Source organism: Lutra lutra, chromosome 1 (assembly GCF_902655055.1).
Source record: "Lutra lutra chromosome 1, mLutLut1.2, whole genome shotgun sequence".
Classification (NCBI taxonomy): domain Eukaryota; kingdom Metazoa; phylum Chordata; class Mammalia; order Carnivora; family Mustelidae; genus Lutra; species Lutra lutra.
The window spans coordinates 203992399-204016294 of NC_062278.1; the positions used below are offsets into that span (position 1 = coordinate 203992399).

General features: G+C 60.9%; 1 protein-coding gene across 1 annotated transcript; it reads right to left on the reverse strand.

The window, feature by feature from the left end:
- Positions 1-3749: 3749 nt before the first annotated feature.
- Positions 3750-23115, reverse strand: GNAI2 (G protein subunit alpha i2). Its single transcript, XM_047693535.1, has 9 exons — positions 22872-23115; positions 9135-9177; positions 8734-8875; positions 8398-8558; positions 5896-6024; positions 5367-5496; positions 5134-5287; positions 4563-4777; positions 3750-3963 (listed from the first exon to the last, which is right to left on the reverse strand). The coding sequence occupies exons 1-8, from the start codon at positions 22987-22989 to the stop codon at positions 4587-4589; spliced, it is 1068 nt and encodes a 355-aa protein (XP_047549491.1). The 5' UTR covers positions 22990-23115; the 3' UTR covers positions 3750-3963; positions 4563-4586.
- Positions 23116-23896: the final 781 nt, after the last annotated feature.

Sequence of the window (23896 nt, forward strand, 5' to 3'; positions counted from 1 at the left end):
CCACCCCCTCCACCCTAGTGCCCATCACCATTATTAACCAAAGAGCCGAGTGGCTGACAAGTATGGACACACTCACTGTCACATAGCTGCACCATACCCCACCTGGCCTGATGCCCTCCTTGAATGTGTGATGCGGGCTGGCTTTCCCTCTGGGAGTCCAGGACGGTTTAGGGGAATGCGTAGCCCCACGACAGGGATGTGGGCCCCCAGGATCTCTTGTTAGGCCAATAGACAGGAAGATTGAGCTCAGTTGTTCGGGAATGACGGTGAACCCAGAAGAGAGCCAAGAGAAGCTACAATCCTATCCCAGCCCACACCCTGACTCCCAGGGCAGCTAGGACCTGGTCGCTCATGCCACAGACCAGGTGGCTGGAGTCAGGGCTTGTGTTCTCCAGCGTCCTGGCTGGCCTGGCATTCTGGATCTGGGATGCGGTCTGTTGGGGGGATGATTTGAGGAGCTCTGGCTGCGTGGGGAGCAGGCATTCCTGACATCAGAAGGAACAGTGGGGCCACCCAGCAACACGGTGAGGTGTTCTTCCAGGCCTTGACAGCCCCTGCAGTGTCACAGGTTCCAAATCTCATGGGTTCCCTCCCCATTCTGCGCCTGGAATCTTGGCCTCCACCCACCTGTCATGGAGGACCTGGGCCGGAGCTGGGGAGTGGCTGCCCACCTGGCTCCTCTCTGCAGGGTCTCCCTAGATCCTGCTCTCCTAAGCCCTCTGGCTCTCAGAACTTGTCTTTCTTTCCAGCTGTTTCCCCACCCTGCAGATGGGTTAAAAATACCAAGGCCGGCACCACATCAGTAGCCTGAGCAACTATTTGGAGTAGGGTGGGCCCTCTGAGAGGTGGGTCAGCCTCATGGAAGTCTGCATCAGCTGGCGACAGCCCACTTCATACAGGGACCCACAAGCTTAGTCTGGAAGCAAGAGCCTGGGTCCCTTTCCCGGCTCTGCCTGTCTAGGGGTCCCAGTCCTCATAGCTGCAAGCTACCCGTGACTGGGGCCAAAAAGATGGGGCTCTCCTTAAGCTGGGAGTGCTTCAGGGTACACAGGGCCAGGGATCACTGAGTCTCTCTAGCTGCCCTCACCCCGTGGTCCCAGGGATGAGGTTCAGCCCCAGGAAAGCTCTAAGCATAAGGGGATCCCCAGAAATCAACCATCTGGAGTCCCTCCCTTTGGGGTGCAGGACACCTGGGATGCCACCACCCCCACCCTCCGCTAGCCCCAGCTGCCCCCCAAGGCTGGGAATTTCCCAACTGCCAAAGACAAGGAAGAATTGAAAGGCCGCCCCCGCCAGTGCTGGGACAATGGGGCCTTATGCCCTCCAAATCAGAGCAGGGGTAGAAGGCTGAAGGCAGGTGGGAGCCTAGCTGTCAGCACGCAGGAAAGAAAGTGCTGCTTGCCAGGACCCCACCCAGACCCGCTGCAAGCTAGATTCAAGGGGATCCTGGCCAGAATCCTGCAGGGCCCACCCATGGAGAGAGGCACTGGGTGCGTCTGGCAGACAATGCTGGCCACTCAATGCTCCCTCTGTGCGGGGGTTCCCCTCAGGAGGTTAGGAAGGAACCATCTCCGGCGCGGCTTCCTGCTGGGCCGGCTTCACGGCCCCCCGGAGCCCCGGCCCCGCCCGCTATCTGGGGCTCAGCGGGGTCCAGGCCTGACCGCCGAAGGAAGGCAGGGATCCTGGGTGGGGGCGCGGGATCCTGTTCTCCTTGTCAGCCGGCCCTCAGCCCTCAGTCCCGGAGGCAGCAGTAGCAGGAAAGGCCCGAGGTACTGGGGCGGCAGCGGAGGCTGGGGGGCGTTGATCTCCTTCCGATCTGGCGGCCACAGCCTCTCATCTCTTGCCAAACACTCGGGGGCCCTAAGGCCGCGCCGGGACTGGCAGGTGTGCGGAGGCGGGGTCCCGGGTGCCCAGCCCCACCCTCCCACCCTCCCACCCTCCGCCTTCCCCGCCTCTGCGGCGCCGACCCCGGCCCAGGCCGCTTTGTCCCGCCGCGGGCGCGAAGCCGTCGCTGCCCCACAAAGCTGTCTTTGTGCCCCGCGGCCTCCGCAGGACCCGCTGACGTCAGCGTCCGTGACCAGCCCGGCGGGGCCGGCTACGGACTGCGGCGCCCCCTGGCGGCCAAACGCGGGCGGAGCTCGCCTCCGAGCCCCGCCCAGCAGAGCCCTTTTCCGTAGGCTCAGCGGCCCGCTGTCGCCGCCAGCCGCGGGGCAAAGTCCAGGCGCCTTGCCAGGCGCTCAGGGATACCCCCACCCACGGCGGGCCCTGCCGCCATGTCATCTGCCATTGTCTTCTCCAGCGACATGCGTGCACTTCCCATAGCTTCATGTTAGCTTCCACATTTCTAGGGCCATTGTCCCAATGCACCAAGTCTGCTGCCCTCCGGGGCCACTTGGCTTATGCCTACAGACACACTGATGTGTAGCCACCTGCCTGTCCCTCCCTGCCCCCCAGGGTTTGGGCCAGGTCAGAGACGCTGCTGAACGTGTCTCAGGCCCCTCTTTTGTCCCCAACTTTTGTCAATCCTGAGAAGCCCAGTCCTGAGCAGAGAACACCACCGATTAGAAGGGAGGGGATACAAGGGATTCAGCACAGCCTTGGGCCTGGGAAGTCAGGAGTCAGTCTCCTCCTGCACCCCTCACGGGACACCTGATGCTCCCAGGAGAGAAACCCTCGGAGGAACCGCTCTGGAAGATATCTGTCCTGCTGCTGCAGTGAGGCCTGGCAAGTGCCACTGACCCAAGGCCACACAGGCGCTGGGAGGAGAAGGGGCATGTACAGGCCCCAGGACATAAAATGACTACCAAGTGGGAAAACTGAGGGGCCGCATACTGGGCCTGAGGAGGATGGGGCAGCCAGGGCCCTACCACAAATGAGGATTCTGGTTCGGGTCACTATCCCCTTGGCACAGCTTTGTCTGGGTCTCTAGCCCGGGGACAGAAGAGGACCGAGCAGTACTTGGCATTTTTTCTTTCTACATTTTATTATTTCAAACCAGGTGAACAATTCCATAAAACATGTGAAAAAAGCAAGGAAGTGTTCAACGCTGAAGGACCCGGCCTGGGGCAAGGGCATGAGGGCCATGGCCCTCAGCAGGCAGCAGCGGTTCCTAGGTTAGCGTGCTAAAGAGCTACATTTAGGTTAATGGAGCCAGGGCCCAGGGCCACTGGGACGGGCCCTCGGTGATGTTGGCAGTTGTCTGGAACAGCCCTTGGAACCCAATTCTGTGGAGGGTAGGGCAGGAGTGCTGCCCACACAGGGAGGGGGGGTAGCCAGCAGAGGGAAGGGTGTAAACACGCAGACACACTCAAGGCACGGAATCACTGGAAGGGGGCTGGGTGGGTGCTGGTCAGGATCTGACAGTTTTAAATAGTTTTTCTCTAAAAAGTTTTCTAGGTTTGCAGTTTTGTCTTTTTTTTTTTTTTCTTTACTTTCATTTTTTTTAAAAAGCTACTAGAATGAGCAGGTGGACTGTAGTCTCCAGGAATGGTGGTGTCTCACGCTTCTTGTGCTTTTTCCTTTGGGGCCTCCGAGCGGCTGGAGGGCTGGGATGGGCAGGAGGCTCCCTGTAAACATCTGGACTTGGGCTGGGTCACGGGCTGGTGTTGAGCGAAGCCAGGGGTCCCAGGCTGGAGAAGTGAGCGCCCCTCCAGACACAGGCCTTGGGAGACTCAGCATGTGCTCCCCTCCCCCATCACAGAATAAGACAATGGTTAAAACCAGAACAGATGCCCGGGAAGGGGGGTACTGCGTACCCTAGGACAAGGGCCGGCTTCAAACAGGGAGGCCTGTGGCAGCTCCTCCCACGAGTCTCTGGAACTGAGGGAGGGAACAGGGGAGCCAAGAACAGAGAAAGAAAAGAGGGGGAAAGCAGCCGGGGCGGGGGGTACGGACAGGCAGAGAGCGTGGTCCTCTTGCCCCCATCTTCCTCAGGAGCTGGGGGAAGCAGAGTCGGCGGTGGCCCTGGAGGTGGGGGACAGTCAGGACATGGGTTGGGAGGTGGCCAGGGTGTGCCTCTCCTCCCCCCTCCCTAGACAAGGACTCTCTCCTTTTTCTCCTCCACCTGTTATGAGGGACACAGTGGCTGCTCCGGAGCCAGTGTGTGTGGCTGGGTTACGTAAGGGAGGGGGGTCTACAGCACTGGCAGAACCGTGCCCATCTCCCCCCACGGCCGGTGGGGCCAGCGTCAGCGCAGGACCCTCAGATAGGTCTGAGGGAAAGACTGCAGGGCTGAGCACAGAGCCGGTCACACTGAGTGTCAGGTGGCTGGGCCCTCTGTTAGCCAGCCTCTGTCAGGCCAGGCCAGTGGCTTGGCAGGGTCAGAAGTGAGCTTTCTCCAGGGGTGGTCAGGACAGCCATTCCATTGTCTCCCAGTGCATGGCCGGATGCTTCTGCCGTCTGGACCACGGCCCCGTCTATCCGTGTGCCGAAGCCCCTCAGGTCCTCCCGCCGACCTATCATCCTGCACTCCCAGGCTCCACACCCCCACCGCGGCCCTCCCTAGCCCCCACTGCTCCCTTCTCTGGGCTCCACAGCTCCGCTCCGCTCCACCCCCGGCTCACCATCCTGCCAGGCCCCGCTGCCCCTCAGAAGAGGCCGCAGTCCTTCAGGTTGTTCTTGATGATGACGTCGGTGACGGCATCAAACACAAACTGCACGTTCTTGGTGTCGGTGGCGCACGTGAAGTGCGTGTAGATCTCCTTGGTGTCCTTGCGCTTGTTCAGGTCCTCGAACTTACTCTGGATGTAGCTGGCTGCCTCGTCGTACTTGTTGGCCCCTGTGGGAGATGAGAAGGTGAGGACTCGGCCACATGTGGGCCGGGCACAAGCGACAAGGTTCTGTGCAAGTGGACACACAAGCACAGAACATGTGTCCCTGTGTGGAAGGGGTGATGGTGTGCGTGTGGTACATGCGGCGCCAGAGTGTGTGAAGAGGAGCTCCTGACTGTGCGTGTGTGCTGGGCGCCGTGCGCGTGTGCTGGGCGCCGGCCCCGTGTGCAGGTAAGAGCCCGGGAGTCCAAGGCAGGCCCCAGCTCCTACGCGAGTGTCCTGCAGTTACCCTTCTGTCCAGCGGGGGGCGCCGGCGCACCGCCTGGTCACCACCAGCTCCTCCCCAGAGGCCCAGTCCCCACACCTGTGTACTCGGGGAAGCAGATGGTCAGGGGGCTGTGTGTGATCTTCTCCTCAAACAGGTCCTTCTTGTTGAGGAAGAGGATGATGGACGTGTCTGTGAACCACTTGTTGTTGCAGATACTGTCAAACAGCTTCATGCTCTCATGCATGCGGTTCTGGGGGCAGGACAGCGCGGTCAGCACCGGCCCCTGCCCCCCGCCCCCACACCCCCCCAGCGGCCTCTCGGCCCCTCACCATCTCCTCGTCCTCGGCTAGCACCAGGTCATAGGCGCTCAAGGCTACACAGAAGATGATGGCAGTGACCCCCTCAAAGCAGTGGATCCACTTCTTCCGCTCAGACCGCTGGCCGCCCACATCGAACATCCTGCAGACACGGGGTCGCCTTAGCTCCAGAGAAAGCGCGTTCCCAGAGAAGGTCCCCGCTTTGCAAGTTGGCTAAGGACAGACGCCCGCTCAGAGGGGGGGGCGCTATCTTCATGGAACCCTCCTTGGCTGTGTGCCTCCCGCTTGGTTCTGGGCCAGAGCCCGTATGTGCCGGCAGGGCCGGGGCTGGTCAGCAGGGCAGCAGAGGAGCAGGGCCACTGGCACCCACACAGCCTCGGGAAACCCAGAGCGATGCTCAGGACTCCTGGGATAGCCCCTCCTGCCCAGCAGAGCCATCAGTGGGCCTCTGAGTGAGGGGATCCCCCCCCCCCCCCCCGCGCCACACTCCCATCTGTCCTCCAAAGACTTGACCTTCCACCCTGCCCACATGCGGGCTCACTTGAAGTGGAGGTCCTTGAAGGTGAAGTGCGTCTCCACGATGCCCGTGGTCTTCACACGGGTCCGTAGCACATCCTGCTGTGTGGGGATGTAGTCGCTCTGTGCAATGCGCTCCAGATCATTCAGGTAGCTAGAGGTGGGGGCGGGTGGGTCAGTGGGGGACAGCATCAGGCCTCTTTACCTGGACCCTGGGCCAGCTGACCCAGGCCCCTTCGCTCCCCTCCCCTCACTGTTCAGACAAAGCCCTTGCCTCTTCAACCCTTGCCTTCATCATAGTCTTTGCTCAGATGAGGAAAAACTGGACCAGCATCCCTTACCCCTGCCTGGGGAATGGGCCTGCAGGAAGTACAGCTCTGTGCCCCGCAAGCCAAGCCCTAGCCCCCAGGGCTGAGCCAGGTCTGCCTCGGACAGGATCCAGGCTGGTGAGCTGCAAACTGAGGAGGGCGGGAGGGGGCCAATGAGTCCTCTGGGGAGGGATTCGGGGTATTAATCGGCCCAATCATGGCAGCTGCTGCAGAGCAGCCCGACATGACCCTCAATGCAGGGCTGGATGGGTCAGGGCCCTCCAGGCTCCATGGGCTCTTTGCCCAGTGCCCAATAAAATCTGGGCTCCTCGGCGGGGGCGAGGTGGGGGGCACGGACACCTGTTTGGCAGGAGTCCCAGGGTCTCCTCATTACCAGCTCCCTGAGTAGTATCAACACTGCCCCTGCTAGGCCCTGGGATTGACTCTGCTGTCTGCCTCAATATCTTTGCTGTGCCCTGGGGACTGGGTCCTCCGAGTGGCTGCCCGGTGCCGAGGTCTCACTCCTGGCGTAGGCCTGCTGGGGCCAGCGGGAAATGATCTCAGAGACGCAGGGACAGAACAGAAAAACAGGAAGGACCGTGAGGGCCCGTGACGCATGTGCTGTGACCTGCTTACTACACACTGTCGCCTAGCGAGAAGCTCCTGCCTAGAGGCCTCCTGGGCCTCCTGGTGGGCTCTACACCAGCCTCTTCCTCCTCCCCAGCAGGGCTCACCACAGGGACCCACTGCCCTGCCAGCAGCCTTGAAGGACTGCTGTGAAGAGGGCCTGGGGTCCTCTGCAGCATTCCAGTCCACCCCCTGCCTCTTGTCTCCCCCACCCCGGGGAGGGGGGGGCGGTGAGCTTATCATGGCCTAAACCTGCCTGGGAGAGTGGGACCTGTGTCACTGCTGAATCCCCACACCCAGACCAACGCTGGGCACACAGTGGGTACTGAACGTCTGGGGAACGAAGAACAGCACGATGGAGCGGGAAGTGGCCTGGAAGGTATCCTCTCCTCACCTCCTTGAATGCCCCAGACACTGAGGTGGTAATGGCTGGGAGGGCCTAGCCCTGCCTGCTTCTAGGACCTAACAGCTCTCTTGGCGCTAAGCCTCTGACCTCTGGGGGTGGGGGCATGCTGAGGTGTGACGGTCCTCACAGTGTTTGGCTGCAATTTTGCAGCTCCCATGGGGGGCACTCACAAGGGCATTCAGGCCACTGCAAGGAGAGGGAGTCAGTCCCTGGGCCTGGGGCACGCTTAGGGCTCAGGCTCAGGCAGGGCCTGCCTCTTATCCACCCAAGCCCTGGTCCAGCCCCTCTGTGGGCGGGCTCAGGACTGGATGGGCAGCGGGAGGGAAAGTGCTACAGGGTGTGCTGGCTTAAGCAGAGGTGGGAGGGGTCAGGTAGCGCACAGGGACAGCTGCCTCTTTGGGTGGCCTTGTCCAAAAAGCCTGTGTACGTCCCCTCCAGCCCCCCGGCCATCAGCACTGGCCAGCAACCTGTCCTGTTCTCCATGGGTGCTCAGCCCCCAGCACCAGGCCTGGCACGTGGTAGGCAGCTCAGGGAAGGAGTTTGGAGCATGATCCTGTGGGCTGGGCCTCTGGAAAACTCCCGGAACCCCCTGGATTCCCCAGCTGAGTCTAAGGCTCTAAGCTGCACACCGATCTGGCCCCACCCAGTCTCTTCCCCTTGTATCTTCCGCTCCAGCCAGTCTGAACATCTGTAGCCCACACTGCTCCCTCCAGGACTGTGTGCACGCTGTGTCCCCTCGTGTGAGCTTGTCCTGTTCCTCTCCTGCCCATCTCTTGCTCAGAACTTGGCTGAGGCGGTCCCTCCTCTGGACCGACACCGACTTCCACCCTGACCCAGACACCATGGGTAGTCACTGCTTGGGAATCCGTCCGCTCCACTTATCCCTGGGTCCCTCCAGCCTTGCCCAAGGCTTGACACAGGTGGTAGCAAATGTCCTTTAGAATGATTATGTCTAAGGACAGATTAGACTCAGTTGGCCCTGGGGGACAGCAGCCCTGCCTGGCCCTCCTCCTGGCTTTCAATACCACTCCTCCCACCTCAAGGCAAAAACCACCAAGGCCTTGGGAGACAGTCACCAGCTTTCAAAAACAGGGACTGGCAGTGTCTTCCAGACAGTGCTCAAGCCCTCCACTCCTGCCTGTGGTCCAGGACCCCCTCACCCCACCCAGCCCCACAGGGTACTCACTAGGCCGCAGAGTCGTTGAGCTGGTACTCCCGAGAGCGGCCAAAGCAGGCCTGCACGCCGTGGTCGGCCCAGAGCCTGCGGATGACGCCGGACAGGTCCTCAGGGAGGACACCCTGCTCCTCCGCAGAGCAGGACAGCGCGAACAGCTGCCGGGCGTCGTCCTGGGCACAGCGGGGAGGGTCAGCCAGTCACAGGGGCGCACCCCACCCCACCTGGCCGAGGCAGGGAGGCTTCCGGAATGGGGCCCACGCAGGCTTGGGTAGTCCCAGGTTTCCCAGGACACCATCTGCCCTGGCGCCTTCAGGGAGGCAGGTAGGGGTTGAGGGGAGGACATACCGCTCGGGAGGGGTCGGCAAAGTCAATCTGCAGATTGCCCATGGCTTTGACAATGGCCATGATGGACTGGATCGTGTTGCTGTAGACGACCGCCCGGTACTGCCGGCATTCCTCCTCTGAGTAGCCGTCCTCATGGATGATCCTGGCAGCCAGGGGTCAAGAGTTAGGGCCCGGAGGGCACAAGGACCACACATGGCCTTATGGGGCTGCTGGGGCCTGCAGGACCTACTACAGAGAGGAGGGACCTTCCCCAAGCCCTGGGACCTGAGGGTGGATGGCTGCCTCTGAGAAGGTCTTGGGGCATTACTAGGGGTGGGAGATGGGGGACAGCAGAGACTCAGAGGAAGAAGAGAAGAAGGGACATCAGGGTTTGGTGGCTGCCTCTCATACACAGCACTTACTTCATCTGCTTGACAATGGTGCTCTTCCCTGACTCCCCAGCACCTGGAACAGAGGGCACAGGTGGTCAGAGAGCAGCCCCAGCAGGGCTACATGGACCAACCACCAGTGGCCCAGCCACCCACAGTCCTGGAGGCAGAACTCACCCTCCCCATCAGCCTCACAGGGAGATGCAGGCAGTGAGGCCTAGTGGGTGGCAAAGCTACCCAGGGTGTAGCTGGCAGGGACATAGTGCTCCAGATAACCCAGACCGCCTGCACCCCTGGGGGACTCACCCCAAGGCTTTGCTTCCCATAAGCTTCACTGCCCACCACAGGAAACCCTGCCCCACCCCCGCAGTGCTGGCTGAGCTCAGGGGCTTCGGTCGGAGACAACGCCAGCCCTCAGGAGTCTCCCTGTCACTCTCATGGGGGTAGGGGTGGGCAGGCTCGCCAACATGGTGCTTGGGCACAGCTGACAGGAAGGAGTCCCACACACTTCAGCTGGGTAGTAGTGCCTCTTCTCCTCACACTCTGAGCCACCAAGGGGCCTGGGCTGGGGCACAGGGTCATACTCTTGCCTCCCAGGCATGGCCTGAGTCTACCCTCAGCAGATGGAGATGGGGACGTGGGAGACATGCAGCATGACCGACACACATACAGACTCACAGGCACACACCCCTGGACGGACACATATGCTTCCAAGTCTGGCAGAGGCCCATTCTGTATTTTCTTTGGCCAGTACTGAGGGATCTGCTGGTGCTCTTTCCCATGACTGTCATATGAGCCCCACATACTGCTTCTGTTCCCATTTCACAGACAAGGACACTGAGGCTCAGAAAAGTAGTCCTGGCCCAAGACTGTGCAGCCAGGATTCAGGTGGGCAGGGAGACGCACAGGACTGTGACTGACACCTGGCCTGCCCAGCCTTTCTCAGAATGTGGCTCAGAAAGCCCTGGGAGTATGTTTTTAAAAAAAGCAGATTCCCAGGTCCCATCTGAGACACACAGATCTTGAGGGGTGCAGCCCAGAAACCCACATTTCCCAGGGATTCTGCAGGGAAGTGTGAAGACCACGAGGGCTGCCCTGCCTCCCTGGCTGGGAGATGTTGGGAGTGGGGGCAGGACCTCATCTCCTTTCTCTGTCCTAAACTCCAAGTAGAACACATCTCAGTGGGGCCAGCTTTCCCTCCCAGTGCTTGCCCAGACTGTTCCCTCTGCTCCTTCCCATCACTGCCAGTCACACCTGCACCTGCCAGGCCCTGCCTCTTCTTGCCAACGCCAGGCATTTGCCCATGCAGTTTCCTGTGCTGGGCACACAGGTCCTATGCCCCATTTCCATGTGTCCCAACCCTCTTGAGCAGCTTGAGGTCCCTCTGAGCAGCTCAGCGGGGCAGATAGTGGGGTCTATGGGGAGGGTACACTTGGGGACTCTGGCTCCCGCATCCCTCAGGGTGGGTCAGGACAACCTCAGAGGATGAGGGGCTAGCTAACACATACACTAACGCGAGCAGCAAGATTCCTAACAGCAAAGCCGCAAACAGTGCCCACTATGGGCCAGATGCTATTCGGCACCTACCGCACCAACTAAATCATCTCCAGCAATCCACCTCGCAAATGAGGAAGAAACAGGGAGAGGCTGCTGTCATGCGGTCATCATTCTCTCTGTGGATGGCCCACTTTGCTGGCCTCCTAGAACTGCCCTTGGAGCCCTGTCCTGTGGCTGGGCCACACCATCCTCTGCCCAGACTGCACCTGTCACTGGGTTCACACCCTGCCTTCCTAGGCAGAGCTGCTCAGTCTCTGCAGTGCCCTCCAGGCAGTAGGAGCGCACCCCTACCCTGCCCCCCACCTCCATTTACCCCACCTCCCACCCTCACAGGGGCAGGACTGGGTACATCCACAACCCAGTGGCCTCCCTGAGCAGAAGGGCCTGGGCTCTCCTCACACATGCCACCAGCTGCTAGGGATCACTAGGCTTCTCACTGTCCCAGTGATGCCCAACCACAGAGGCCCATCCTCCAGGGCCTGGAGGGTAGCACCGGAGGGGCGAACCACAGGGGTGCAGGTGACCTCCTGGCTGTCCTTCCCACCTAGTCACTTGCTCCCACACAGGAGGAAGGAAGCACATCCTGGGGTGGAGGAAGACTCAGGAATCAGGGGTGTCAGCCAGTGGCTGAGCCAGGGGCTCAGTGGGGGAACAGAGGCCAAGGATGTGAAGTGATGGGTCAGCTCAGTCATGCTGGCCCCAGCCAGGCAAACCCAGACTCAGAGCAGGGGCAACCGTCCGGGCCACAGGAGACCTGAGATTTTGGTGAGGTGTCCCCTCTTGTGTGTCTACCTGAAGCGCCAGTTTCCCTGCCTGGCCTTCTGACCACTCTCTTGGTGAAGTGCTGTGGCATTCCGTGGCCCTGCCCAGAGATAGGGATAACAGCACGCTCTTGCTTTGCATGTGATTTTCCTAGTAGCAGCAGGCCTGGCAGGCCCAGAGGTGGGCAGCACCTGGTGACCAGGCTGGAGCCAGGACACCTGCTCCCTGCCCCAGCCAACAAGGAGTCCACTTTCCTATCCCCTTTGAGCCTCAGGCTCCCTTCCTGTCTCATTTTGAGGGTTAGGAGGACATTTTCTGCCCCCATTTGACAGGTGGACAAACCAAAATCAGGGCGCCCCCATCCCTGGACTCAGGGCAGTCTCTTTGTCCTCCTAGCGGCTGTGACTCAAGCAGGAAGGAGCAAGTGGCAGGACGAGGGTGTGGTGTGGGCGGCCAGGCAGGAAGCTGCAGGGAAGACAGGGAGAGAAGCAGAGGCAGGGCCCGGGAGCAGCCAAAATAAGCGGGGACCAGGGAGCAGGGGAGAGGTGGGTGAGATGGTGGAACAGGTGGGGCTAGGTGCCCCATGAGCTGTGGGTCCCAGCCCCCCGCCCCCACCACCACCCCTGGGGCTGTATCCCATCAGGGCCTGACAGTGTTCCCCTATCCAATAAGGCAGTACTGGAATGAGTTTGCTTGTACCCCGCTGATCCTGAGTAGCCGGTTCCTCCCACCCAGCCCTGCACCTTCCCAAGAGGAAGGGGCTTCACTGCCTGGCCCTGGACAGCTGCCAAGGTGCCTCTGATAGAAGGTGGCAGGAGTCTCCCGCCCACAGAGGACCCCACCAGGCGCTCCCTTCTCCAGCTGGGAGAGATCAGAGGGCCCCACAGAGGCTTCCTAGGATGGCTTCGGTGTTCCCATGGGGTCATACCTCTTCTCACCAAGAAGAAACCTCTGCAGCTCTCGCCCCAGGGCGCAGCTGCTGGGCCCCCCGCAGGCAGGCAATAATTGCCACGATGTGCTGGCCACAGCGGCTGCATTAGAACATCTGCTTCCACTCTGGGAATGCTGGGCCCCAACGGAGGGGGGAATGGATGGGGGAAAGGAGATGGCGCAGCTCCACCTGCCCCAGCAAGGCCAATGGGACCTGTGGCCTGATGCCACTTCCAGCCCCAGCGTCAGGTCATGGTTGTCTGTCTGACAATCTTGGACTCTCTACATCCCAGACAAGGCTCTGCCCTGCTGGGAGGCCCTGACACGCTGCTCTTGTCCTCTCTGGCCTCAGTTTCCCTTCTGCAGAGGCTGCCAAGCCTCAAGTGGCCAGCTGGCCTAACTCTCACTCTCATATCCTCTCCCAGAGGGAGGTCCAGACCTCCCACAGCCCTGGTGCCCACGCGGATCCTTCCTGCTGTCTCCAAGGGCCTCACCCGCTTCCTGCCCTTGCTCTGGTACCCCATCCATGAAACAGGACACCACCATTATCTCCTCCAAGAGGGAGGGGAGGATTCGACACAAAGCGCTTCTCATAGTGCCCAGCACACAGTGAACACTCAGATAAAAGTTATCACGATGTTTGTACTCTATGGAAGATCACAGATGTCCCCAACCCTTTCATATCCTGCAGCCTCCAAAGACCATACTGCATAGGTCACTGTAACCACAACCTGCAAAGTGGCCTGCTGCGGCCATCTCATCAGAAGGAGAGTTTCTGAGGCTTTCAGACGAGGCACAGTAGAGGGCGAGGAGGACCAGTGGTTCAGAGGCTGGCGAAGCACTGCCGCTCCCTGCTGGGACTCGGGGACCCTGGGATGGCAGTCAGAGCCACTAGGGCCTTTCCGGGCGTCTGGCTCTGGGTTCATCACACCCCCTCCACATGAGGCAGGACTTCTGCATAGCTGTGGAGCCTCCTTCCCACCCAGAGCCTGGCCGCAGACACTGCTCAGAACTCCTTGCGCTCAGAAGGCCAGGCAGAGGCTCCAGCGCTGGTGGGCTCCCCTCTAACACATGGGGCTGGGGAGCGCAGCCAGCTGACGTGGCAGCCCGAGGGCAGAGATTCTCATAAGCAGCAGGGCTGGGACCACAGGGTAGACTTGGGCTGCAGCCCAGCTCCAGCCCACAGTACCAGGCCCGCCTCCACGGCCACCCCCCACCCGGCCCTAGTGGGGCACAGGGAGAAGGTGGGGATGAACCTTGGGAAGCCTACCCCAAAGGCAGCCTGGGCACCACCTCCCACTCTCATCCCAGGAAGGTGCCACGTCTCTGGCCCAGCCAGTGGTTCCGGGCCCCTTGGCTCTGGCCCCTCCCCTGCAGCCTCAGGGTCCCAGGCCACGCCACCGCCAGGGGGAGCCCGGCAGCCAGAGACAGTGGAGGAGATGGGGGCTGGGCAGTGCCGGGGAGCCTTCGCTTCTGAAAAGCGGCCTAGGGTAGGGGCAGCTGGGGGAGGTGCCTGGACCCTTATTCAACGACCTCTCCCAGGCCTGGGAGGCCCTCCGCCCCCGGAGACCCGCACACCGGGGAACAATGGAAATGGGGGGGAGGAGGGCTCCGCCAGACAAAGGCCCTCCAAGCCCCGCCCCCGGCGTCTCTTCCTTCCTCCAGGTGGTATTCTTTGGTCCCCTCACTCCCTCAGAGGCAAGGCGCTTAGTAAGGGTCTGGCACTGTGGGGGGCAGGGACATGAGTCTTGGATGGGGGCCGCGACATCCCCACCGGCAAGTATGGCCTTGCCTCCCCCCAGATGCCCCTAATAAGCCTGGAACCTCCCTCTCTCTGGTCTCTGTCACTTGGGCAGCTTCCAGTGGCTTCCAGGCCTTCATGGTGCCCCCACCAGGGAAGGAAGCATCAGCAACCAGGATCCAGCCTGCTACTCCAGAGTCAGAGCTGTGTGTGTAAGGGACTGGCCTTGGGGCCTCAGACCTGGAGAGGGCTTGCCGGGACAGGGCTGTGTCCCCTGCCACGGAGCCCTGTCCACTGGACAGAGGGAAACTGAGGCACTGGGTAAGGCAGGCCAACCTGGAGGGGAGGAGGCCTGGATGCTACAGGTCTCACCCTCTATAGGAGCCAAGAGATGCTGGACTGGGCCCAGGTCACACAACGAGCCAGGCCTTTTGACACACTCCTCTTCCTGGATGCTTCTTCGTTGAAGGAATCCCTTTGCTGTTTTCCAAGAATCTGAGTGCCCCCCCCCCCCCAACTTCTCTTTGGGTTCGTTGTGTGGGCCCTGGGTGAGATGCCCAGCCCCCAGGCTTCAGGGTTCCCATATGTGAAATGTACCCCTCCAGGGAATGTGCCAAACTCAAGGCCTGCCCTGAGCAGCCTCTCTCAGACCCTCACACTCACCCCCCAAACTACCCCAAGGTACGCTACCCCAAGCGTACACCGTGTCTCTGTGCCCACAAGCCATGGGCCCTTGCTGAGAATCAGGACATGACAGGTCCCAGCGCTGGAGCACAGAGAGGGAAAAGGACAGCCTGAGGTCACAAAGTGAAGAAGGGGGCGGGGTTGGGCTTTCTGGGACCCAAGGGCTTGAGTGGCCATGAAGATGCATGTTCTCTGCTTAGTGTGTGGCCTCATGGCCCAGCAGGCTCTTGAAGCATCTGTGCTAGCCATCCTAGAATCTCCCTCAGGCTCCTCAGCACCCTCCGGCCTGGCCTGATAACACAGAGCAGAACCCCCAGGAGCCTCCGCGGGGGAAGGCAAGGCCAAAGTGCTCAGATTCACAGGCTGAGGACCTTGAGGACTAGCCTCTCACCTATCATACTGTTACCAGTCCCCCACAGCCTCGGCTCAGCGGGAGCCCTCTGCGGGAAAGCTCTTCCCTTCGCTTCATCTGGACAACTCCCAGACTCAGGCACCCCCACCCTCGACTCTGACAGACTCTGACCTTTCCTCAGGCCTTGTCTCCGTCCTCCTGACCCTGGGGGCTAGGGGAGGAACGAGCGTAGTGTTAGGAGACTCAGTGGCCAAACTAGGATCCGAGTCTTTCTGTGAGGCAACACGGGCGGGGAGGGACAATGGCAGCTGCATTTGGATAAAGTCACCCCGTGGCCACACAGCAGAGTTTTGGCATAGAACAGGAAAAAGATTCACGAACAGACTGTTGGGTCCCCCACCTCCAGAGCAGGCAGACTGAAACAATCTCCTAGAAGAGGAATCAAGGCCCCCGGAGACAGGTCCCCAAGCATAAGTAAAAAACACACAGACGACAGAATCTGCCTCTCGTCCTGACTGACCAATTCCTGCCAGTTGGGCACAGACTCCTCACGGACAAAGGTAGTTGTGGATGGGTGCTCCGTCACTATCTGCTCCTATCTTGGTGTCTCCGTGTACTGGGAAAGTCATGTAATATCTCCGAGCCTGTTTCCTCATCAGTGAAATGGATGTAATGGCCGTTCCAGCCTCATAGGGTTAAATACGGAGAGATGCTGAAGGGACCAGTTCTATGTAAGTCATGGTTTGATCAGAGACAGCTGCTGTTACCACTGAGGGTAAACTGAGGCCCAGTGATAACAGCAGCTCGTCTCCCAGTGATGGTACCCTCCCAGGCCCAGCAGGTAGTAGTAGCAGAGGGGAATCCTTAGGCTGGACTAAGGGCCCCTCTGTCCACTGCCCGGCAGGGGAAACCCAGAGTGAGCTAATCCCACGGCTGCTGCTCCATTTCCGGGCATTCATCTCGGCCTGTAGCCGGCCTTCCGGCTTTGCGGGGCAATGGCCGCTCGGGAATAGAAGAGCAGCCCTCTGCTTTCCTGCTAGCTGCCCGCCCCCCCACCCCACCCTGCCCCTGTCCCTCTCCCAGCCACCACTTCCTGTGGTCAAAGGAGGGGCCTGGAATCCTTCTCAAAGGCACCACCTTTTCTGAGCTCCTGGACCCAGCAGTTGCTAAGGTGGGACAAGGGACAGAGTTGCCTGGAATGACGCCAACCTCGTGACTACCAGCAGCGGCCCTTAGGGCTACACAGAGATGAGCCTGAGCAGGTGGGACTCACCTTCCAGATCCCCCCCCCTCCCCGTTGACAGGGCTCACACCCCCACCCCAGGACAGAGCAGAAGCAGGCCTCGAGCTTCTTCCTCTTTTGGGCTCCTCCTCCTCCAGCTGCTTCCTCCTTTTCCTCCGGTGTGGACACCACTTCCCCGAGAGGCCCAGCCCTGCCATGCAGACTTCACTGCCCCTCCTCCCGCCCAAGGCACAGTGGATGCTGCCATCGACAACCGCCCCCCCGCCTGCATATTTTGAGGCGGAGCAGTCTCGTACCCCAGAATCCTCCAAGCCTTCCCCACAAGCTTCTCAAGGAGCTTTAGACAATCCCACCTTTGGGCTTTGTTTCCAGCTGACCTGGCACTTGCTGCCAAGCCTTGGAAATGCGTGCGTTAGGCCAACACCGTGACCCAACCCAACCCAGCCACTGGTGGGTGATTCCACGGAGACACTTTCTCCCAAGCCATTGATGAACATCGCTCAAAGCAGCAGCACTGGGGTGAGGGTGAAGATGGGGTTGGGGTTCAGTAGGAGCAAGAGCTTCAGGTCAGAGAAGCGCTGCATGGAGCTGGGCAGAGGGATCCCACCCTGCGATTGTGGCTGACAGAGGGGCTGCTGAGAGCCCTCCCTGGGGTACCGGGGCCACCATCAAAGAGCTTAGTCCTCTGCCTCATCGGGGCACCTTGAAATGCGTCCTGAGGCAGGGCTCATGAACTGTGGTCTAGTCGGAACCCGATGACCCCTGCCCCCGCAATGTGCTCTGAGATTGGGACTCCTGCCCCAGGATACTGTGAAGACAGGACAGATGCTGGCCTGGGCCCTCCCTGTCCCCATCTGCCCAAGGCTGCCCCACAAAGCACAAAGCGGTTTTGGGGAGGCAGCACTCAGGCTCCAGGTCAGACCGTCTCATCCTCTCCTGGGGGTCTGATAGGGCAAGGCCCCGGTCCCTCAGTGGACAAAGCATCTTCCATCCCGTTCCTGCCTAAAGAATGGGTGGCTTTTAGAGACAAAGACCAAGAGACACTGCTGTGCTCACCTGTGGCCCAAGCCACCTCTGCAGGGCTGAAGGCTTAGTGACCTCCCCGGGATAGGGTCAGGCCCACCCTAACCCGCGGTCACTTGCTGAGCCATGTTTGCGGGCCTACGACGCCAATGATGCCACCCAGTGACCCTGCAGCTCAGGCTAGCCCAGGGCCAACCCCTGATGGGCCACCCAAGCCTGAAGGGGTCCCTGACCACGCCAGCCATGGTCTGGCAGACTAGGCTCCAGCTGAGCACAGTGGGTGGCTAGATGCTGCTTCAGGGCCTGGCATGGAAGCCTGTGCTTCCCAGCTGCCTTGACTTCCACCTCCAGCTACGGAGGCCGCTCATTCCCTCTCTCCTTGCCACCTGCTCTGCCCCATCTGGGGTTCGACACTCCCACCCTCCTGGGATGCCCGCAGCTGAGTACCAGCGTCACTTCCTTTGCAAAGCCACTCTGATTCACCCAGTCTCCTGGCTCAGGGTATCCCCTGAGGAATCCAATCCCACTCCTATCTACAGGTCCCTCCTGATGGCTGTACCAACACTAGGGGCGAGGGGCTGGTCCCAGCGGGACTGGGCAGGACGCAAGCACAGGGGCTCAGAAAGGCCTGAGACCCTTGCTCACTTCCCAGCGTGGGAGCTCCGGCGCGGCTGCTCTCGAAGACAAAGCCTCGCCCAGCCTGGGGGAGGGGTGGGAAGGAGAGACTGGAGGCCCCAAGCTACCCCGCCCCCCATTCAAGTGCTAATGAGCTCCAGCCGGGACCTCGAGGCTCTGGGGAGGACCGGAGGACCGGGAGGCTGGAGGCCGGCCTGGGTACGAGCCCACCTGGCGTCCAGGGCCCAGCCACATCCCCAACCTCAGGCCCCCAGGAAGGCCACTCAGTCCCCAGAGGTTGGGCTTATGGTCCCCAGGACAGTCTGTCACTCCAGGTGGCACAAACTGTCTACACACCTCGGCCTCCCTACGTGTTTCATAAGCAGCTGCCTGAGGGGAAGGGAGGGGGATCCCCCATACTGGGGCCAGGCAGCCTGTAGGCTGGGGAGAGCCCTCCCCATCAACTCTCAACTCTCAATTCCACAGTAGCCGTTAGAGGCTCTCTCACTTGTTTTGCAACCTGCAGACTTTGGTGCACTGTCCCCACAACACCTGTGGCTGCAGGCAGGTGCCCCATGGGGAACAGAACGCCTACAGGATTTCACCTGTCGCTGCGTTTCTCAGAGGATGCACTAGGTGGAGCTGGGACAGAAACCCACATCTGGGTAACCCCAAGAGCTAGTCCAAAGAGGTGAGCCCTCCTCCCCCAGGCCAGGCCTTCCAGCTTCAGTGCTCTCACTGAGTTGGTCCCTCTGCCCCACACCTACCCTTGGCAAATGCTGCTCATTTTTCAAAGCCACCCAGAGGACACCCCCCCCCACACACACATGCACGCACACTCCATTTGGTCTCTTCCCATTACCCAGCCAACCAGGACCCCAGGCTATCCCTTCTCCAGCTAGACCAAGCGCCAAGCAACAGCCCCAGAATTACTTATCCCTGTGCTCTATAGCGTCATTCTTTCCACACATGCTTAATAGGCACCTACTGTATGCCAGGCCATTTGCTAGACACACAGACAGGGCAGAGACCACAAAACTCCCTTCTTTTTCTTTTGGTAAACCTAATTGGGCCCTTGTGTGGGCAGTCCCTGGTCTGGCCAGGCCAGGAACTCCTGTGGCGTTGCTCTGGCCTCAGTCCCCAGGCTGTGGGGCAGTCCCAGCCCTGAGAGCTAGACCAGCTCTCCTGGAGCAGCAAAGACAGCAGGCCTGTGGCAGTCCCCAAACTGCCTGAGCAGAAAGGAAGCATGCCACGCCACTCTCCTAGGAACGGTGGAGGCCTGACCACATGCTCTGCCCTGTGACAGGCTCTGGACTGGTCAGCAAGAGTTCTGCACGAGGCAGGATGAAGGCTGTGTCTGACCGGGCAGGTGGGGAGTTGAGGAAGAAAGAGCCTGCAGAACTTCTCTCTGGCTATCCCCCACCAGTCCCTGTCACTGGCCTGACACTGAGCCCTTGTCACCTGCCCACAGTGTCAGGTTCAGTGACCACCATCTTACTCCTCTATCACCCACCCATCCCCAAGACTGAGTCCAGACTAGCAGCACTTCCTTCATTCAACAAATAGGTAAGAAGCATTCCGCAAGTGTCAGGCTCCCATGCTTGGCACAGAAGGCTCAGAAACGAATAGGACACAGCCTGCCCCTGTAGGCTCAGGGAAACGCAGCAGTCACCCAGGCAAGTATGATGCTGATGGCAAAAGCAGCAGCACCAAGAAGAGCCAGGGGAGGAGCATCAAGTGGCCTCCATGAAGGGGAGCTGTCAAGGAAGGATCCTGGGAGGTGGTCCCAGAGAAGAGTCTTTTTTTTTTTTTTTTTAAAGATTTTATTTGTTTATTTGACAGTCAGAGATCACAAATAGGCAGAGAGACAGGCAGAGAGAGAGGAGGAAGCAGGCCCCTGGCCAATGCGGGGCCGATGCGGGGCCGATGCGGGGCTCGATCCCAGGACCCGGGATCATGACCTGAGCCGAAGGCAGAGGCTTTAACCCACTGAGCCACCCAGGTGCCCCCAGAGAAGAGTCTTGAAGAACAATCAAGAAGGAGTGAGTTAGATGGAAAGAAGGGAAATGCATGCCAGGCTAGGAGAGCAGATGCAAAGTCCCAGGGGCAAGAGAGAAGGGCTGTATTTATACTCTGAAGCCTGCGTGGAACCCACCAGGGACAGTCTCTCTTTCCTCTGTGGGCTGCCCACACAAGCCCATCCCAAATCAGAAACATCCCCCCCCACACACTCTGGCTTCCTTTCCCCTAAGTGCCCAGCCTAAGGCGCCAAATTCCACCTGGGGATTGTCAGTCAGTCAGGTGTCCCTGAAGTAGGGCTGGTATCGAGGCTCTCCCCCAACCAACCAAACTACCAGGAAAAGCACACTCACTGGTGTGCAGCGCTTCTGCCTCTGCTCCCAGTGCCCATCCGCCAGCAGGGCTACCCAGGAGGGCAAGGAGCCAGTATGCGGGTGGGGCAGCAGGCGTGGTTCTGGCTGCAAGGGAAAGCTGGCAATTGCCCAACCGAAGAGTCCCGTTGCCTGGACAGAGTTCTTCCCGCTATGTGGGAAAGGCGCCCAGCACTCTGAAGCTGCCCCAGCTGGGCTCCCAGCACCTCCCTGGACCTGGATGGGAAAGGGACGGCCGGCCAGGACACTTACCCAGGCAGCCAAGGGTCCCCAATTTCAGGCAGAGGTAGGTCTCTCAGCTCCTTGCGGTACACCCTCTGCAGGGTCTTAGCTCCCATTCCCTACCCTCAACAGGAACCTCCATGAGGCCCCTGTTCTTCCCATCCTGGGCCCAGCACTCCTCTGGCCCAAACCCAGGAAGCCCATTCAACAGAAGAAGCAAAGGCCTGAGGAGCAGGATGCTGAGATGGACTCCCCAGCCTGGAAAATGCTGAGCCAGACCCTGAACCCCTGGTTGCTGCCAGCCCAGTGTGGGAGGGGGTTGCCAGGTCCAAAACCTGAGCTGAGCTCCAAGGAGCGAAGCTAGTGGCAGGGGGCTGGGATACAGAGGGCCAGAAGCCCTCTGTACCCTGGCCCTAGGGCCCAGTGGCCCATCTCCTCAGCCGATTGGCCTGGGAAGGGGCTGGCCGGGGGCCTCGGGGTGGGCACCAGGAGACAGCGATACCGGAAGCACCCTACCCAGGCCCAGCGGCCATCAGCAACGGGCCCTCCACCTTGGCGACACCCACTCACTGGGGCTGCCGCACTCGCAGTAAAGACAGGAAGCGGCAAGCGCCCAACGCAAAACAGCCCAGGAGGTTGGGCCGCCGCCCCTTCCCGCCCCTTCTCTTCCTACCCGCAGCGGCGGCGGAACGGATGCCATTTTGAAACCTCTGGGCTGTGCCCCTAAGGCCAGGCCCCCAGGGACAGTCAACAGATGGGCTCAGATGGAAGACACGCTGTCCCTTGGCCAGGCCCCCAGCAAGGAAAGCTCTGCTTTTCAGAGCCTGGGGACCCCACGGCGGCTCTAAGGCTGAGGGGCCACACCCCCCCACACATACACTGTCCAGCCTCCAGCGCTGCTGTGAGGGCATCTCTCCCCTGACCCCCGAAGCCTCCGAATCAGGCAGCCACCGAACACCACACCTGCACCCCAGTGGAAGGCTGGACGGGGACAACTACCAGGCCCACAGTCTTTGCAAAAGTCCACCTCAGATGCCCCCCAACTCCAGCTGGCCCCCAAGTCCTCATCTAGCTGGTCTACCACTTCCCCCTCAGAGGGCCTCACAATCTGACAGCCCCCCCCCCCGCCACTCCCAGAGGCCCAAGTCCTTGGCTGCTGGGCCCAGAAAGGGTGCGGGAAGACCAGCACCCGTCAGCATATCTCCTCGGCCTGCCCGCCGGGACAGCAATATGTCGGCTGTCTCACCACTTCCACTTCCCCCCACCCCTCAAGCAGCCACCATCTTCCCTGGCCTTGGAGGCGCCGCAACCCAAACTCCTCCACACTCACACTCCCTCCTACTCCCCAGACGCCCCCCTCATTGGCCCAAATGGGGCTCAGAAACTGGGAAAGAGCCAGCCGGCGGAATCTCCCTGGGAAGCTGGAGGCCTGGCTCCCTCCCCCAGTGCAACCAGTGGATCCTCAGTCCAGCCCCTCAGTCTGCGCCCCCTCCTTCCATTCTGGCCGGGCCCACCCGGTGCAGGAGGGATGGGGGGAATCTGAGGTAGGCCAAAGTGTGGGAGAGGACTTAGGGAGGAGGAGCAGCGGATTTGAGGAGTACTGTGTGCAGAGAGGGACCAGGTTGGGCCAGAAGGAGGGAGCAAGGATCTCTAAAGCTTTGGGGGTTCTGGCTGGAGAGGGCTCATGAGCAATCAGTTTCCACTTGAGAGGTACCTTGCTGTCAGGGCGCCCAGGTGGAGGATACAGGGTTCAGAGAAGGGATGGGGCACAGAGCGGGAGGGAGGGGGTGGGTGGGGGCCTGGCGGGGAGCCCCAGAAATATTCACGCCCAATAGGAACCAGGGGAGCAGGTGGGGGAAACAGGTGGTGCCGGAGGGTGGGGGCCAAGTGGGGTTTGGGGGCTTTGAGTAAAGTCTAGGGAAGGATGGAAGGACAAGGCAGGGACTCTGAGGGTCTGTGAGGTGGTCAGCGAAGGTGGATGGCCAAGCAGGGTTCTGGGTCTCCGTGCTTGGCGTCTGCGGCCAGTTGAGGGTCTAACCAAGAATCTAGGCTACGGATCAGAGGTCTAGGCCATCCCAGAGTTTTGAACCAGTATTTGAGTGTCCTGACCAGGCGGGGTCTGGGAGTTCAAGTCCAGGTGTGGGGGTCCAAGCTGAGTCCGGGAGTTCAAGGACCTCAGTCTGGAGGCCAAAGTCCTTGTCTGGGGATTCGGGCGGGGAATCGGGGGTCCCAGAGCAGGGCGCGGCCTCACCCAAAAGCAGCAACTTCACCTCCCGCGCCGCCTTCTCGCCGTCTTCCCGCAGGTTCTTGTCGATCATCTTGGAGCGCTCGGCCGCCGCCTTGTCCTCGGCACTCACGGTGCAGCCCATCCCGCCGTCCGCCGGCCCGGCCGCCGCCCGGCCCCCACACGGCCCCCGGCCCGGCTCGGCCCCGCCCGACCCACTCCGCTCCCGCCGCCGGCCCTCTACGGGTAGCTCTCGGGTCGGCAGTTCCGAGCGTCTGCGGGCGGTGCCTTCCCGGCCGCCGCGCACCGACGGCGGGGCGGGCCGAGGGTGGGGCCGAAGCAGGCCAGGCCCGGGACTGGGCCGGGGCGGGCCCAAAGGCGGGGCCATAGGAGATCCGGGGCCGGTGATTGGTTCGAGGGCGGAGCGAAGTAGAAGTTAGGCTCAGCCCGGGCTCGGGTTTGGGCCGGAGGCGGAGCCACGCCGAGGAATAGGGGCCGGAGTGGAGCCAAGCCCAGAAGGATTGGGCTCCCGGTGAGAGGCAGGCGGGGCCGGGCTCCGATTGGATGCGGAGCGCCGGGAGCTCCGCGGCCCGACGGCGGGGGCGGGCGGATCTTGTAGCCCGAGGGTGGGGATCCGGGACACCTCGCTGGCTGAGCAGAAACCAACCCTCGAGCTTAAGCAAGTTCGACCAGCAGGGTGGAGGAGGCGTGTCTTCGTCTCGTTAAAGTTAATGAACCCAGTAAACTTCTTTCAGGACCTACAGAGCCCCGGAGCCTCTCTGAACTATGGCTTTCTCTGTCTTACCGCGGGTTTGGCCTCTTCTATCTTGGGTTGCAGTTAAAAAAATGTCTATTGCCACCTCTACACCTTTGTCCAGGCTGTCTCTGTCAGCCAGGGTGCCTTCCCTTGTCACCCAAGGCTTTAATCATCTTTCACGGATCTAGGAGGCATCCTCCTACACGTAGTCATCATGGACTCCAGCCTGGGACATGGCAACCAGGTCGAGAGAGAGAGAGAGAGAGAGAGAGAGACCGAGAGAGTGTAGAGGTCC